The sequence below is a fragment of the Musca autumnalis genome, unplaced genomic scaffold, assembly GCF_047663935.1.
Source record: "Musca autumnalis isolate F117 unplaced genomic scaffold, ASM4766393v1 scaffold_5, whole genome shotgun sequence".
In the NCBI taxonomy this organism is placed as follows: domain Eukaryota; kingdom Metazoa; phylum Arthropoda; class Insecta; order Diptera; family Muscidae; genus Musca; species Musca autumnalis.
Genome location: NW_027412088.1, coordinates 34,005,973 through 34,024,238, shown reverse-complemented (window position 1 = coordinate 34,024,238; position 18,266 = coordinate 34,005,973). Strand labels below are relative to the sequence as shown.

Genomic DNA, 18,266 nt, shown 5'->3' with positions numbered 1-18,266 from the left:
GGGCTGTCGAAGGCTGTTTTATAATCGTCAAAAAGGTGGTAGGTGTCGATCAGTATCTCTTGGGTCTTCTCCAGGATTGGCCGCAGGCTCAATGGTGGACATGCCAGGTCTAAAGCCGCATTTGTATGGTCCAACTATTTCGTTGACCATAGGCTTTAGTCGTTCGCACAATATCCCTGACACGATCTTGTAGGCAATAGGAAGTAGACTTATGCCCCTATAGTTAGAGCATACAGTGTTATCTCCTCTCTTGAGGACGGGGCACAGGATACTCAGGTTCCAATCGTGGGTTACTCGTTCTTCCTGCCAGATGGAGCTAACTAGCTGATGCATACACCTTATAAGCGTGTTGCCTCCGCTTTTAAACAGCTCAGCTGGTATGCCATCAGCTGCTGCTGCCTTATTATTCTTCAGCCTGTTTATTGCTGTCTTTACCTCATTTTTACCGGGTGTTATACATTCAATACTATCTTCTGGGATTGTATCTGTGGTATCTTCGTCGACTTCGCTACAATTGGATACCAACAGTTTGGAAAAATGCTCTTTCCTAAGGATATGGAACACACACACTATCTGTATCAGTTACAGATTACCTTGCTGGTATCTACAGGAACAGGATCTGGTAACTGATACAGATGATGCCACTTCCAAAGCCATCAGTTTGATGTTTCAGTCTTTGGTGGAATTTTCGGACTTCATTCTGTTTCCTGTACATCTCGATTTGTTCACACTCCCGCTTTTTCATCTCTCTCTTTTTCCTGCGGAAAAGACGTTTCTCCTCTCTCTTTTCCTCCCGATACCTCTCGTGCGCTACGCGTTGCTATATGCCGCATTTTTCTCTTCGGTAGCAGCACGACACTCCTGGTCATACCATAGATTCCTTGGTGGAGGTCTCTGGTATCCAAGTACTGATTTTGAGGATGTTTGCATGGAGTGGGCAATGTTTTGCCATTATCCTGATATGTTATCGGGACGAGGAGTGCTTTGATTATGAAATTTGTCTGTATGGGTCGTCCATATAGGTCCCATAGATCAATACCTCCCGATTTTCGGTATTTTGAAGGTTGTGGCCTCAATATTTCTCCGAAATAGCTGGCACTTGGTACTTAGTCTTCGTTGGGGGTGCACAACTTTGCCCCAAAATTTTGTAGGCCTAGGATTACGCCTTCATATAGCTCCCATAAAATGGTACCACCCGATTTTCGGTACTTTGAAGGTTTTAGTTTCATTACCACACCGAAATGGCTGAATTTTGGTACTTAGTCTTCGTTGGTTGTATACAACCTTCCCCCGGAATTTTGTCGGCATAGATCCACGCCTTCATATAGCCCCCATAGAAGGGTACCTCCGGATTTCCGGTATTTTGAAGGTTGTGATATCAATATTCCACCGAAAATGTTGAAATTTGGTATTTAGTTTTCATTTGGAGTATAAAACTTTCCATATGAAATTTGTCGGTATTGGTCCACGCCTTCGTATATATATAGAACAATATCTCCCGATTTTCGGTATTTTAAAGGTTGTGGCATCAATATTCCTACGAAATGGCTGAAATTTGGTACTAAGTCTTCGTTGGGGTTATAAAACTTTCCACCTGAAATTTGTCGGTATAGGTCCACGTCTTCGCATAGCCCCCATAGAACGGTACCTCCCGATTTGAGGTATTTTGAAGGTTGTGGCCTCAATATCCCACCGAAATGACTGAAATTTGGCATTTAGTCTTAGTTTGGAGTATAAAACGTTCCACCTGAAATTTGTCGGTATAGGTCCACGTCTTCATATAGCCCCCATAGAACAATAACTCCAGATTTTCGGTATTTTGAAGGTTGTGGCCTCAATATTCCGAAATGGCTGAGATTTGGTACTTAGTCTTCGTTGGGGGTACAAAACTTTCCCCCAGAATTTTGTCGGCATAAATCACGCCTTCATATTGCCCCATAGAACGGTACCTCCGGATTTTCGGTATTTTGAAGGTTGTGGCCCAAATATATCTCCGAAATTGCTGAAATTTGGTACTACGTCTTCGTTGGGGGTATACAACTTTCCCCCAGAATTTTGTCGTTAGAGGTCCACGCCTTCTTATAGCCCCCATAGAATGGCACCTCCAGAATTTAAGTATCTTGAATGTTAGCCACATTATTTTACCGAAATTGCTGAAATTTGGTAAAGGAAAGGAAACTAATTGTTCCATTTTAATTCAACACAACTCGTTCGGCCCGGCCGAACTTAACGCCGTTCTTATTTTTTTCAGTCTACTGCTTAGTAACGTGTTTAGATTATTGAATATCTTCAGCTCATTTGTCCTAATATTTCTGCTTAGCACGGACGCCTCTACCCGACCAGTGTCCTTTCTTCCACATAATAAATCAAAAAAGCACATATATTTTCACTTAAATTATTTCAGGATATTATTTAAGATATGTTTGTGTTTGTTGTGATAATCTCCATTAGGGAATTTTCTAAAACATTTCGAACACCTGTTTACACTTTTAAAATATGGTATTAAATAAATTTCAATTAATATAATTAATTGATGTTTAAAAACAAACAAACACACAGACTAACATGCATGTCTATGGAAAAGATTAAAAGTCATTAGACCTCTAGGACATTTTTCACTAATACATAAAAATGCCTAAACAGACGAGGTGTTGGGGTCATAAGCTATGATATCATGAAGAAGAAGACGAGGATGGCAAGTGAACTGGAAAATTAAATTAATGTCTCATTATTATTTGTTAAAGTCCAGCAGCATAATAGAGACCAGTAAAGCTCATGATAATCTAGGTAAATAATAAATATTATTATGGAGGATTTTAAAGGTGGTGACTGGTTCAATGGCTATACATATTGTGTTGAGTATTTGAGTATAAAATTGAAAGTAGTTATAGCGAGGTGAAGGTGATATTGAGTAGAACATGAACTAAAGATACAACAAATAAACAAATTGAGGTTCGAGGGAAATAATTTTTAACAAAATGACTAACTCAAGACAAAGTCTAAGACTATGAGAGAATTCTCACAGTCTGACAAAGTCTAAGACTATGAGAGGCTACACTCCGTCTGATTTCAGTTCGAAATTTGAAACAAAAGGCATCATGAAAGAAATATATAAAATGAACCCGAACATTTCTTGAGCAATTAAAGAACCCTTAAAAATGTGATGTAGTTTTGTGGGAGTTTCAAACTGCCTCTACTATGCGTTCAAGCAAATTTTGCCAATTATTGCGAAAGCCCTGCTGCCTCAATTAAATTCAAATCCTTAGGGAATTATTTCTTCCCACTTTTTGTAGTCAACTAACAAATTTCTATTAGCCATGAAGTTATTGAATAACATGCTCCTACCACCAGCAATCAACTGATTATTTAACCTCCAAAAATATCTATTTAACCCCCACAGGATAGCAACAAATGCCATTTACAAACCACACGCTCTGATTGCCACTCAAAATCAAAAATTTCCATTTAAATTGCGTTTGACAAATCACTTGATAACGCCAACGCCGCTGCCGCCAATTCTCTTCATAAATTCATCGAGATTTATTTCGGTCATTTACGCTACATCAACATTCAATATAAATTTCAAAATGGTCATTATAATTCTAGCCAACATTTGAAATTTGCCAATAGACAGGATATGATATAAAACAATCAAAAAAAGCAACAACGAACGACAACAACAACAACGACAACATAAAATCATATTTACGGTGAATGGTCATGACAAGAGGTAGAAATGTGTCGGATAGGATTATGATGATGATGATAATGGTGATGGTGATGGCGGAGCTGATGTTGATGACAACAGTATCCAGGGCAATGGCATTTAATGGTTTATTGTTGTTGTTTGTTGTTGCTGTCGTTGTTTATGGTACTCATGTTAAAACATTTATAATGATGATTATTACAATCACACAATCATCATCAACATAGTTATAGTCAGTGGCACTACAAATCCTTTTGTATTAAAATATTTATGAAAAAGCATCAAGTTCATCCATCCACTTGTCAAATGCACCAACACAACCACAACAGCCACACCACAACAACAATGACTTTTAACAAATTGTTCATTTTAGACATGAATTATAAATAGAGTTGGTTCTTCTTCATCATTTGCTTTGTCAAACTACAGACAATTTTTGTGAACATTTATCGCAAAAACGGTGGCAATTTTTTAAAGTGTTGGAAACGGTAAATGTGGTTAGTATAACCCACCAAGTTGGATATTATTACCCACCAAGGTGGAAATTATTACTTCATTTACTTACGTTGGTTGACCCTCAACAGAACATTTGTCTTATAACACTGTGCAACATTTTTAAGGTAATCTTGTGCAAACAATTTAAGCTGACGTTTTTTTTTTTTTTTGAAAGTACAGAAGACCCAAACGACAAAAACTCTAGTTGGGTTTTGTTGTGTTAGATCCAGCTTGGATTTTATGGCCTCATCTAAACATGGTTAAATATTGACTTTTTAAAGCAATACCAGGCTATATCCCTGAAACGTATGTGAATCTTCATCTCACCTCTAAAACAAATTTGTAGATGAGGGCAAGAATAAAATATTTTTAGAAACAATGAAACCGAAAAACTACATTTACGAGGGGTACTAAAAAACCTTCTGGCCTAGGCAACTCGCAGTGTCGCCAGGTATAATTTAACATTTTTTCTTTTTTTTTTTTTGAAAGTTTGAGTACTCAGGTCAGTTTGACTTATGACCATGTGTTTAGTTGTTTAGAGTAGGGCTACAATATTGCCAAATACAGGAAAGCCAAAATTTCTATTTGTTTCTGAGATAAAAGCTCGAATAATGCAAAAAAGCTGTAGATTTAGCCCGGTTTAGATCAGGCCATAAAATCCGAACTGGACCTGACAGGACAAAACCCTACTAGGGTTCTTGTTGTCTCAATATGTATTTTCAAAAAATGCATACTAGAAGTTGTTTGCATTTTCAGTGTTGCATAGTGTAAGCCGAAAAAAGAAAATATTTCCATACCTCTCTATTAGTTGCTTGACTTCTTCAATTTGGAATACCGTATTTGTATACCCTCAGCATTTATGCTAACGAGGGCATATACTAGTGGTATGACTTTTCGACATTTTTCTTCTAAAATGATTTCCTGTAGCACGGATGAATGAACTTTTGCCTAATAATCACTAAACAAGTAAAAAAGTATCAGTCGACTTTGCCGACAGAGATATACCCTCAGCCTATGTGGATTGAAATATTTTTTTCCAAAAAAAAAAAAAACGTATGTATTTAGGGGTGTTTTCAAAATTTTGGGCGTATGAACCGACAAAAATATGGATAGGACAAAACCTCAAAAATTTGCGGGGATATCGATAGATAGGGCATTTTTTATCACACTAGCCTACGAAAAACATAATATCGCTGTAAACAGGGCCACTAGGAACACCTTCGGTAAAAATGTCCATAGTATCATCGAACAGACCTTTAACCACACAAAAATGTTGAACATTTGTTTGGGTGGTACCCCAAGGGTTGGACTGATAGGACCCAAATTTGAACATTAACTATGTTTCGTCAACATTTAGAGATCCAAGGTTTGGACCAAATCGGTTGCTACGTTTAGGAGATATCGCGCGTAACATTTTAGCGAATATTTTCGAACTTTTGTGGGGAAGGTACCGGAAGGAGTGGAGCTATAAGCACCACCTTCGAATTTCATATAATATTCGAAGAAATATGTGGACGAACGCAGTATTCGGTTCGAGCTCTCTAGCCACTATATGGTGTTATAGGGGTTTTTCACAACTTTCGGGCTGTTTTCTCAAGAAGTATGGACTTGCCCTAATTGAGGCAGCAAACAAAAATCGATCTATATCTGGTAGATATATTGGGATGTGCCACTCCCATCAAGAGTTATAGTGCGCAAATTTTTTCCGAACATTTTTAAACTTTTGTGGGGTAGGTACCTGAAGGAGTGGACCGACATGGTTTATCTTCGAACTTAAATTATGTTTGGACAAAATATTACGAAGTCCAAATTTTGGACCGAACTGGCAGATCCGTTCGAGATTTATCTTGCACTCCAACCACTACACACGGTGTCAGAGGGGTTTTTTGCAACTTTCAGGATATTTTCTCAGGAAGTATGGACTTGCCCCTTATGAAACTTGTACCGTCATATGGGGGACAGCGAATACAAGTTGTTACAACAAAAATCAAAGCGATTCGAGAGCAGGTCCTAAACTGAACTTTTCCGAAATTTTGTGTGGGAGATACCCGAAGGAGTGGACCGATTGAGTCCATATTTAAACTTTATCGAAGTCTGGTAGAACTTTCACGATGTATAAAGTGTGGGCCAAATCGGTTACTCCCTTCAAGAGTTATCGTGCGCACAAATTTTCCGAACATTTTCGAACTTTTGTGGGGGATATAACCGACCGATATAACCCATCATCGAACTTAAACTAAGTTTGGGAAAAATATTACGAAATCCAAGTTTTGAACCAAATCGGTTGCTCCGTTCGAGAGTTATCGTGCGCACCAGCCAGCCAGACAGACAGACGGACAGACGGACGGATATGGCTAAATCAACCCCAAATTGTCTGAAACACATTTCGTCCAAACATACTTGGGGTCTAAAACCATTATTTCGATTAGGCACATTTTGCCCGTATGAAAGTGTATATACTCTCGTTAGCATAAATGCTGAGGGTATAAAAATAAAAATTTTGGAGCAAATCAGTTGACCAGTTCGAGAGTTATCGTGCTGTCCAGCCAAAAATATGGTGCCATAGGGGTTTTTTACACCTTTCGGGATGTTTTCTCAAGAACTATGGACTTGACCCTGGAAAAAGCTTTAGCTTCGTAATTGAGGCAGCGAATGCAATTTGTCAAATCAAAGTGATTCTAGCGCAGGTCTTAAAGTGAACTTATCCGAAATTTTGTGTGGGAGGTACCCGAAGGAGAGGACAAATATAGTCCATATTCGAACCTGATCTATATTTGGTAGATATGTTAAGTTGTGTAAATTTTGTTTGGGACGTACTGGATGAAGTGGACAAATATAGTCCATATTTGAACCTGATCTGCATCTGGTAGAAATATTAGGATGTGTAAAGTATGGACCAATTCGGCCACTCTCTTCAAAAGTTACCGTACGAAAAATTTTTCCGAACATTTTTGAAATTTTGTGGGGGAGGTACCAGAAGGAGTGGACCGATATGGCTTATCTTTAAACTTAAACTATGTTTGGACAAAATACTACCAAGGCCAAATTTTGGACCCAGATCCGTTCGAGAGTTATCTTGCGCTCCAACCACCTCACACGGTGTCATAGGGGTTTTGTGCAACTTTTAGGCTATTTTCTCAGAAAGTATGGACTTGCCCCTGATAAAGCTTGTACCGTCATATGGGGGGCAGAGAATACAAGTTGCTAAAGCAAAAATCAAAGCGATTCGAGAGCAGGTCCTAAACTGAACTTATTCGAAATTTTGTGTGTGAGATACCCGAAGGAGTGGACCGATTAAGTCCATATTGGAACCTCATCTCTGTCTGGTAGATATTTCACGAGTTGCAAATTATGGACCAAATCGGTTGCTTGCTTCAAGAGTTACCGTACGTACAAATTTTTCGAACTTTTTCGAATTTTGTGGGAGAAGTACCGGAAGGAGTGGACCGATATAACCCATCTTCGAACTTAAACTAAGTTTGGACAAAATATTACGAAAGCCAAATTTTAAACCGAATCGGATCCGTTCGAGAGTTATCGTGCGCTCCAGCCAGACAGACAGACGGACGGACATTGCTCAATCGACTCCAAATTATCTAAAACACACTTCGTCCAAACATACTTGGGGTCTAAAACCATTATTTCGATGAGGCACATTTTGCCCGTATGAAAGTGTATAAATGCTGAGGGTATAAAAATACTCCTTGTGTTTTCATAAAATGTATGTAACTCATATAAAAACTCATACACTCCAAAAAATTTAATTTGTGTAAAAAAAAAACTGAAATTCATATGGGAAATGGTATGGGAAACCACAGATTTTTACCAAATACAATAAATTTAAAAAAGTGTTAAACGGAAGGAATGGGACGGGAACAAAATTATATATGGGCTGAAAGAGGAAGGAGATTCTCGGGTATCTTTCTGTGAAAACAGAACATTGTTTCATGTTGTTCCACAAAAATTCAAGTCCACTAAATTTGGAATTTTATAAAATTTAGTACCTGAGGAAAAATAAAATAGCACATTTTGTGTAAACGCTACGGTAATTTGTTTAAACTATTTTTAAAGGCCACAATCCTATCTCCCTAAAAAAACTAAGAACGCAATATCTGTTATAGTTTTCTATTTCATTCTCCAGAAGTTTGAACAAATAACGTATTTCTCAAAAATGGGAAAATTTTCGTCTTTAGGGGCACCCCACGCCCGCACATTCCAATATTTTTTGGTCCCCTTAGTTTCAATATGTTTACTATCGAATCCCATATAGAAATTAAATATCTTTGACAAAACAAAATTTTGATTTTTGGCCAGGAAAATCCATTTCTGAACCATTGTGTGCCGCACTCATACACTTAATAGCGTCGTCTGCGATGGGATCTGTGGTATATTCGTTGTCTTCGCTAGCATTAGATACCAACAATTGAAAAAAATGCTCTTTCCGTATCCTGTGCAAACTATCTGCCTCTGTTGCCAAATTACCTTTCTGGTCTCTACAGGAGGAGGTACGAGTACCTGTTTCAAAACCATCAGTTTGTTGTTCCACTCTTTGAAAGAATTATCGGACGTTATTCTGGCTCCTATACACCTCGATTTTTTACACTCTCACTCTTTCGTTTCTCTCATTTTCCTGCGAAAAAATACGTTTCCCTTCTCTCATATTCTCCCTATACTTCTCTCGTGCATGCGCTACGCGCTGCCACCGATAGCTGTCCTATATGCCGCATTTTTCTCTTCCGTGGCACTAGAACACTCCTGGTCATACCATGGGTTCCTTAGTTGTTGTTGTTGTAACAACGCAAATATTCTCGTTCATATTATTTCAGTTATCAGGTTCTAGTTCCTCTGTATCTAGACCAGAGCCCCGAATACTCGCTCGAATCTCACTCGAGAGTGAAACTGTTCTCAAATTCGAGCAATTTAAGGGGGTAACTTGCCCCATCCCCCTACCCCCACCAAACAAAAATTTATTCCACCCCGAAATAAACTTGCCCCACCCAAACAATTGCAACCAAAAACCTTACCACCTCTCCCCTCTTTTCACCCACGAGTAAATCAGAGCTCTGATCTAGTCTCAAAAATTTTCCAACCTGGAATGGTTGAGTCCATAAAAAAATCAAGAGACAGTTAAATGAGGTTAGCTGCGCTTATAAACAAATGTATCGTGTAGGGTGGGTATCGTGGCATCAATTCGGGCCAAATACGTATTGAGTCGTCTGCATCGTCCGGATCTTAACTGGGCTAAAACAATTCGTGTTTGCCTTGGAAGCTGGTGTTCTTCTGCTGCAATGGATGGGAGGTGGTCCCCAAGTACGGCATTTACACTGTATCTTTCTACTGCCTGTGCGACTGCATCAGTTTTAATGCTATCCAAGCCTGCTTGCTAGGCTCGTTGATCTAGAGTTTCTCGTTTATACCTTTTGAAACTTATGAAGATTTCTCCGGAAGCCCAACAGATATTGCAAGCTGTGGCAGACCTCATAGCGGCATTTTGGCAGGTTTGAATATTCTTCCAGACTGGCATGGTTAACGGTGTCGAAGGCCTCCGATAGATCGTCCCACCATAAATGTTCGGTCACACTAATATCAGGCAGCGGTATATATGTACATACTAAGCAGTTATAACTAGGCAGTACCACACTTTACTTGTAACCCCATTCATTCTATGTATGGGTCACTAGAGTCAAGCCCATGGAAGATAGGTCCTTCTCCTCCGCTTTTTCTACGATCCATTCGCAAAACGTCGTAACCATTGCAACATTGCAAGCTACAGGTGACGATGAGGTTTATTTCCTGAATGGCTGATAACATTATGTTCATCCGACTCATAAAATCCACAATTTCGTTGACCTTGTTGAAATTGAAATGCAGCAACGATGCGTTTCCGTGGAGCTGAATAACAACTTCTTGTGTTAGGTGCTACATTTGTTGTTGTAGGGGACACTGTGGGGAGTTTCGACGAGGAGTAATCGGACGACGAAGTTGGAGAATCGCTGAGAGATGTTCTTGAGCAACAAGCAGCAACATAATTCCAATCGGAGTAATCCTGGAGGCGACTAAGGCCAGAGCCGCCTCGGAGAGCCCTGGGCGAAGATTCCTCCAAGTCAATCCGGTACGTAGAACCGACCGCAATGGGATTGATTGTCTGTTTATTCTATGGCTTTGGCTATCATAGCACATACTAGCATATATAATTGTTCCACAAACATCCCAGAAGGGATAAGGCAGACTTCTCTCATATCAATGAGTGCACCCCGATTCATATTAGCTCAATGATATGGGACCTACTGTTTATCGCCGAGTCCGAATGGCGTGTCTTAAGACACTACTTGTAGAGAAGATTTAGATGGCTGAAATTCTCAGGAAATGTCGCCAACATTACTGAGGAATATTTTGCCACCGTTGAAAAGTTTTGATGTTACCCGGCCGGGGAATCGAACCCACGACCTTAAAGGTGCAAGGCTGGTGTGCATACCATCGCACCACTGTGGCACCCGCACATACTAGCAATGTTAACAAAATATTCATTCCATGACACAGGGTAATCGTATTGAAATTCCTTGCTCATTTTACAGCAAAGCCCCCCAATTTGCAATTTTAGTCTTTAATAAAAACAAGTCTTAGGGAAAAATAAAAAATTATTTATGTGACTTTTTGGAGCTGATAAGATTACTTTTTAACAACTTAGCTATTTCCCCAACCATCGCAAATGTTCCACAATTTATGATTCACCAAAAGCCCATTGTAATTTTCACCACTGCTCCATGGAGCTAGGCCATAACTTAGGCCACCTTGCCAAACCTGTCTGCATGCAGGCGTATAAACCATTTTCTGCTTTTGTTATTGTCATAAAGTTGCCTATTTCACACTTTTTTTTCTTTTCTTCTCTTTTTTTTTTGTCTGCTTACAGAAAACAAATTATCCGACCAGGAAGCATTGGAGGAAATACGACAACTTAGTGTACAACTGCAACGTATACAGGAAATGGCTCCACCCAAGGGTGTGGCGGTAATGACAATATCCAGTCTCTTGGATGGCCTGAAAACTCCTGGCAGCATGGTAATGGTGGCTGCAGCAGCTTCACAGGCAGTATCAGGCGGTGGAAATCAATTAAGCGTACGACCCAATAAACCGGAAGCACTGCCGTTACTCTCGCTGAACACTGAAATGCAAAAGTATACACAAATGCAACAACAACAACAGAAAACCAATAACAATGTTGTTCAAGCCGCCAATGTACCGTCCACCAAGATAACAATGGCCACACCATCAGTGACCACTGCATCGCCCAAGGATGTTGTGGCTCCTGCTGCTCCTGCAATTGAGGAGAAGGCCATAAATACTGAGTTGAGCGGAAATTGTGTGGCCGAAGAGGAGCTTAAGCAACAACATATCATTTGCGAACGTTGCTATGAACGCTGTAGGCTGGATGGTCATCAGCAGCAGCAACAGGAGGTAGCAACAACACTAAGTAAATGTCAACTATTGGGTTCACCGGCCCACGAGGGTAGTCTTACATTTAAGGACATTAAATTGGAATGTATGTGTTCACAATCGGATGACTTGGATCAGTTGCCCACAAGAAGGGTGGCCAAGAGAACAGCAGCCACCAATACACCACCCCCAGCTGGCTTGAGAGGGTCTCGAAAGCAAAGTATGAAACATAATCGCCACAAGGATGCCAAACTGTTGAGTAGCTCAAGTCTGCCGTGTGATGATAGCAGCAGTGCAACAACAGCAACAACAAAAACTAGTTATTTAAGTCATAAACAACAACAGCGTCTGCAACAGCAGCAGCAGCAACAACCATTGATATGTGATAATTGTAAAAATAAATTCAAAAATCAAAGTGGCAAAGCCTCCACCACCACAGCAAAACAGCATAGAAAACTAAGTAGACTAAGTTCCAAATGTAGCAAACTTCTGAGCGATATAGAAAGATCGCAACAACATTCCAAGAGTGCCACAGCAACAGCCACAACGACAGTTGCTACTGCCAGTGCTGGCAGGCTGCCAATAACAGAAATTGCCGAAACAAGTTCCATACAAAAACAATACTCCACCGATGATATAATTTTCTACACAACCACCGATTCAAGTTCGACGGAGGATGATGACGATGAGGAAGATGATGACCATGATGAATTCGATCCTGAGGATGAAGAAGATCTACCACCTAAGTTATTTGGCGATGACTCTTCAAGTTTGTCCCAAAGTAAAAGTGAATCCAAGGTACCCACAAATAATCAAGGAATTGAAGAACTGCCCACAAATCAAGATTTTAAAATCATATCACAATCTTTGTTTAACATTACCACCACCACAACGGCCAGTACCAGCAGTCGCAGTAGTACACCCAAAAGATTAGCCGCCAAACATGCTGCAGCCTTGGTGCCAACAACTTCTTCAGGAAATTCCAATAATGCCTTATTAGATACCAAACAGCAAAGAGCAACAACTTCGGCTGCTGCTGCAACGGCCTCTTCCAGTGGGCCACAACAAGGCCAGCAAGCGCAGCCAGCGGCGACAAGCACAACAAGCACAGCCAATGGAAATGGCAAAACAAAACGACCCGATAAATTGGTGTTGAACCTAAACGATCGCTCTAAATTCACCAAAGAAGTTTCGGTTTGAAAGAGCCACATTAATAATATTTGGTTTCAATTGTTATAAACAAACAAATGAGTATTTTTTATAATGAATAGCTTTAGTTTTATTGTTATTTTTTCCTTAGGTTTGCTTTAGTTTAGTTTGTTTAGTTTTGAAATTGAATAAGTGGGAATTTGAATTTAAAATAAAATTATTGCGATAAGTATATTATTTTTTTTTAATTTTCTTTGTAACTTAAAAATAACTATTCCCACGAACATTTCCGAAGGCGCAGGCAGAGTCATCTCTCACATCAATGGGTGCTGATGTAATTTTATGTCAATAAAATTTTTCAAATTAATTGGACAATAAATGTGATCTGTACCCTCTATTGGCCCACGCCAATTACTATAAACACCCTGTCCCTACTCCGTTTCAGACAATTTCGATCTACTAATGTCCGTAAGTCCGTAGGGAGTAACCGATTTGCTCCAAACATTACTTACTACTTAGCTGGCCCATTAGAGAACATTTGTTCTATGGGCCGAACTAAGAAAAGATCTCCATTTCTCTCTGTCTATTGTTTCTCCTTCTGGAATACCGCGCCTTGCCATCTCTTCATCCACTTGTTTGCGCCATCTGTTCCTTGGCCTGCCATTTTTATTATTTATTATTATTTTTCATATTTATACGTCTTTTTAGCGGGTTCATCTTCGCTCATTCTTATTATATGGCCTAGCCAACGCAATCGCTGCATCTCGATACGTTTAACTTTATTGATGTCGTTGTATAGCAGATGCACCTCGTGGTTCATGCGACGTCGATATTCACCGTCAACGCAGATTGGTCCGTAGATCTTTCGAAGAATTTTTCTCTCAAACACACCAAGCACTGCCTTATCTGCTTGCGCAAGTACCCAAGCTTCGGAACTACACATCAGCACGGGTAATATCAGTGTTTTGTAGAGGGTTATTTTTGTTTGACGAGTTGTGGCTTTGTTTTTGAAGTGTTTACTTAAGCCAAAATAGCATCTGTTGGCCAATACAATTCTGCTTTTTATTTCACAACTGATGTCGTTTGTTGTGTTTACGGCGGTGCCGAGGTAGACGAAGTCTTTTACTACCTCAATATTATAGGAACCAACTTCCACAGCTGGTCCGAGCTCAATGGACGCATTGCGCGTCGACACCATCAACTAAGTCTTCCCGCCGTTTACCGCCAGACCGACTTTAGTAGATTCTCCTTCGACCTTCATAAAGGTATCTGTTACTTCTTTTACTGATCGTCCCATGATGTCTATATCATCAGCATAAGCAAGTAACATGTGGCTATTGGTGTAGATTGTGCCACTTCTTTTAAGGTTTGCCTCTCGAATAACCTTTCCCAGCAGGATGTTGAAGAGATCATAAGAGAGGCTGTCTCTTTGCCTGAAACCTCTTTTGGTACAAAATACTTCGGAGAGATTGTTTCCTATTTTAATTGAGGATCTCGTGTCAGTTAAAGTCATTTTACAAAGCCGAATGAGCTTTGCGGTGATACCAAATTCAGACATGGTCTGGAATACCTTTGAACGTAGTGGGCTGTCGAAGGCTGCTTTATAATCGACAAAAAGGTGGTAGGTGTCGATCTGTATCTCTTGGGTCTTCTCTAGGATTTGCATCTGGGTAAATATCTGGTCAATGGTGGACTTGCCAGGTCTAAAGCCACAATGGTATGGTCCAATTATTTCGTTAACCATTGGCTTTAGTCGTTCGCACAATATCCCTGACACTATCTTATAGGCAATATGGAGAAGACTTATGCATCTATAGTTGGGGCATACAGTCTTATCTCCTTTCTTGTGGACTGGACACAGGGTGCTCAGGTTCCAATCGTCGGGTACGCGTAATTCCTGCCAGATGGTGCTAACTAGCTGATGCATACACCTTATCAGCGCGTCGCCTCCGGTTTTAAACAGCTCGGCTGGTAAGCCATCGGCTCTTGCTGCCTTATTATTCTTCAGCCGGTTTATTGCTGTCTTTACCTCATCTTGGCTGGGCGGTATACATTCAATACCATCTTCTGGGATTGGATCTGTGGTATCTTCGTCGTCTTCGTTGGATACCAACAGGTTTGAAAAATTATCTTTCCATATCCTGGTGCCTTTACCAAAGCCACTCTTTGGTAGAATTTTCGGGCTTCATTCTGGCTCCTGTACATTTCGATTTTTTCACACTCTCGCTTTTCCTTCTCTCTTCTTCCAGCGGAAAAGACGCTTCTCCCCTCTCCTTTTCTCCCGATATCTCTCTCGTGCGCTACGCTTTGCTACGGATTGTAAAGTAGCCCTATATGCCGCATTTTTCTCTTCGGTAGCAGCACCACACTCCTGATCATACCATGGTTTCCTTGGTGGAGGTCTCTGGTATCCAAGTATTGATTTTGCGGCTGTTTGCATGGAGTGGGCAATACTTTGCCATTGCGCTAATATATTATCGGGATGAGGAGTGCTTTGATTAAGCAATTGGGCTAATTGAGTGGAATATACTGTGGCTATCTGTTGTGATTGCAGCTTACCGATGTCTAACTTTTGTGTTGTGTCTGTTTGTACTGTGTTTGCTACGTTTAACCGGGTGCGTACCTTTGCTGCAACTAGGTAGTGATCCGAGTCTATGTTTGCTCCTCGGAAATAGCGCACATCCAACACGCTCGATGAATGTCTTCCATCTATCACAACGTGATGAATTTGATTTCTTGTTTTCTGATCTGGAGACAGCCAGGTGCCCTTATGGATGTCGAGATGTTTAAACATAGTGCTGCCAATTACCATGTTTTTTGCCGCTGCGAAGTCTATCAGCCTCATACCATTGTCAGATGTTTCATTGTGGAGACTGAATTTTCCGACTGTTGTGCCAAAGATATTTTCCTTTCCAATTTTGGCATTAAAATCGCCTAGAATAATGTTAGTGTCATGGACAGGACAACGGTCATATGTTTCTTCTAAGCGGTCATAAAATATATCTTTGGTCTGTTCGTCCTTGTCTTCAGTGGGAGCATGAGCGCAAATAAAACTGATGTTGAAGAATTTAGGTTTTATTCGAATTGCAGCAAGTCTTTCATTCACTGATGTGAAGCTGGATACCAGATGTTTTAGTCTCCCACTAACTACAAATCCGCAACCAAACTCATGCTTTGCGTCATGGCAGCTATAATATAGTGCGTCACCTTTAGGTGTTGTTGTGACGCCTTTCCCAATCCATCGTATTTCCTGTATGGCAGTAATATCGGCCATGTACTTTCAAGTACGTCTGCCAATGCGAAGACTGCACCTTCTCTATAAAGAGTGCGATTATTCCAGGTGCAGATTCGCAGATCATGGTCCTTAAAACGTTAGCGGGGTTCGTCAACTTTAGATGGGTCTGTTTTTCTTTTCTTTCGTTTTTTCATAATAGAACGTTTTTTTTTCTAGGGGAGCGCTACTAACCCGATGCCCAAACCTAAGTTTTTAACGTTCTTATGGGTGAACGCGCGGCACATGTTAGCTCACTACCTTTAACGGGTGTTAAAGGCAGTTCCCCAGGTGACACCACGGGGAGGTGAGTGTCCACTTGAGATGAAAGAGGGACCAAGATAAATCCTGGGCTTTGCCATGTTAAAACCAGTCAGGACCGTTCCTTGGTATCTTCCATCCCCTACGACATCCCCTATAGACATAAACCCTAATAAAGGGGACTTCTTTAGATAAGAGACCTATTAAAAGTGGACTTTATTATATAGAAAAACTCCTAAAATGGTATTTTATAGATAGTAGACCTCATATAGGCGTTTTGTGCAGATAGCAGATCCCCTAAAGGTATTTTATATAGATAGAAGACCTCATAAAGTCGTATTTTATAGATATAAATCCTCATAAAGGGGGTCTTCTATAAAAAAGACCTCCTAAAGAGGCCAACAATAGATAAAAGTCCTCCAAAAGGGCACTTCTACAGTGGACTTTTGTAGAGAGAAAACTTCATAAAGTGGTTTTTTATAGACACAAGGCCTCCTAAAGTGGTCTTTTACACACAGAAGACCTCCTAGATAAGCCTTTTATAGATATATGCATATAAATCCTCGTAAAGATGACTTCGGCAGATGAAAGACCTCCGTAAGGAAGAAGACCAATAGAATACCACTTTTCTATTGGTCTTCTAAAGAAAAAAACCTCCTAAAGGGGGTTTCTAGAGATATGAGGCCCCTAAAATGGTCTTCAATACATATAAGACCTCCTAAAGTGAAAGAAGACCTCCTTAAGTAGTCTTTAACAGATGGAAGATCTCTGAAATAGGTATTCTATAGATAGAAGGCCTTCGAAAGAGTCTTCTAAATTGGTATTCTATGTGCAGTATGTCTCTTATAGGGCTCTTCTTCAGATAGAAGATATCCTAAAAGAGTTTTCTATATATAGAAGTCCTCCTAAAGGTGGAATTTATTAAATAGAAACCCGCCTTAAATGGTCATATATGTATATAGATGATCTCCTAAGGGTGGCCTTAATAGACAATAATCCACATAAAGGGGTCTTCTATAAATAGAAGATCTCATAAAGGGGTATTTTATATATAGAAGATCTCCTAATGGGATCTCCCATTAAGGCCTCTCCTACACAATACATTATCTTTCGTTGGAAGATCCATACTTCCTGAGATAATGACCCAAAAGCTCTAGAAACCCAATCGAAACCAATTTCGACGATTGTCTATATCAGAAAACTCTCTCTGTGTTAAAAATCGGTCATGTCTACATTCCTACATTTTTGAGACCGGATTTCCCAAGAAAATTTTGTGAAATTCGTGATTTTCCAATAATGGAAAAAGGCGGAAATACCCCTAATTATATCGGTCTACGTCTTGAAATAACTTCCATAGAATGGAACCTCTCGATTTTTGGTGTTTTCAAGGTAGTAGCCCCATTAACCTACAAAAGAACATGAAATTTGGTTTTAGATTTTGCTGGGGACATGAAGCATTCCCACAGAGAATCGTCTGTACAGGTCGACGTTTTGATAAGCCACCAAAGAATGGCACCTCCCTATATTCGGTTTATTTTAAGCAACATTATTCTATCGAAATGACTAAAAATCAATAGTCAGTCTTCCTTGGGAGGTATAAAAAATGCTGCCTGAGAATTGGTCCACGTTTTTAAATTTTTTCAGGTTGGTTTGGTGGTCTTTTATTCCAGATTTTTTCAGCGATCTGTATAACTGCGCCATAAGTGTTTTCGTACTCTCTAGACACGCTATTTTGCATGCCTCCGAGAAAACTATCAGCCGATATTGAATTTCTAAAAAAAGAATCGATACTATCGATAGTGCCATCAATTTTCCCCAGCTCTAGATTAAACCTCTTGTAAAACTCGTACTCTTCAAATAATCCCACTCTCGGGTATTTTTCAATCGCGAGTAAATTCGAGCAAATCGGACTCTGTTCATTTGTCTTAACGGCAATAAAATGATGGCCTC

General features: G+C 40.0%; 1 protein-coding gene across 1 annotated transcript in view; it reads left to right on the top strand.

Annotated features, from left to right (window-relative positions):
* The window catches only part of LOC141404594 (uncharacterized), a 597,851-nt gene extending 584,873 nt beyond the window's left edge, over window positions 1-12,978 (top strand). Inside the window, exon 14 of the mRNA XM_073988048.1 lies at window positions 11,112-12,978. Within this exon, the coding sequence (XP_073844149.1) occupies window positions 11,112-12,835 (1,724 nt within the window). The 3' untranslated portion in view covers window positions 12,836-12,978. The remainder of the gene's footprint in view (window positions 1-11,111) is intronic.
* Window positions 12,979-18,266: the final 5,288 nt, after the last annotated feature.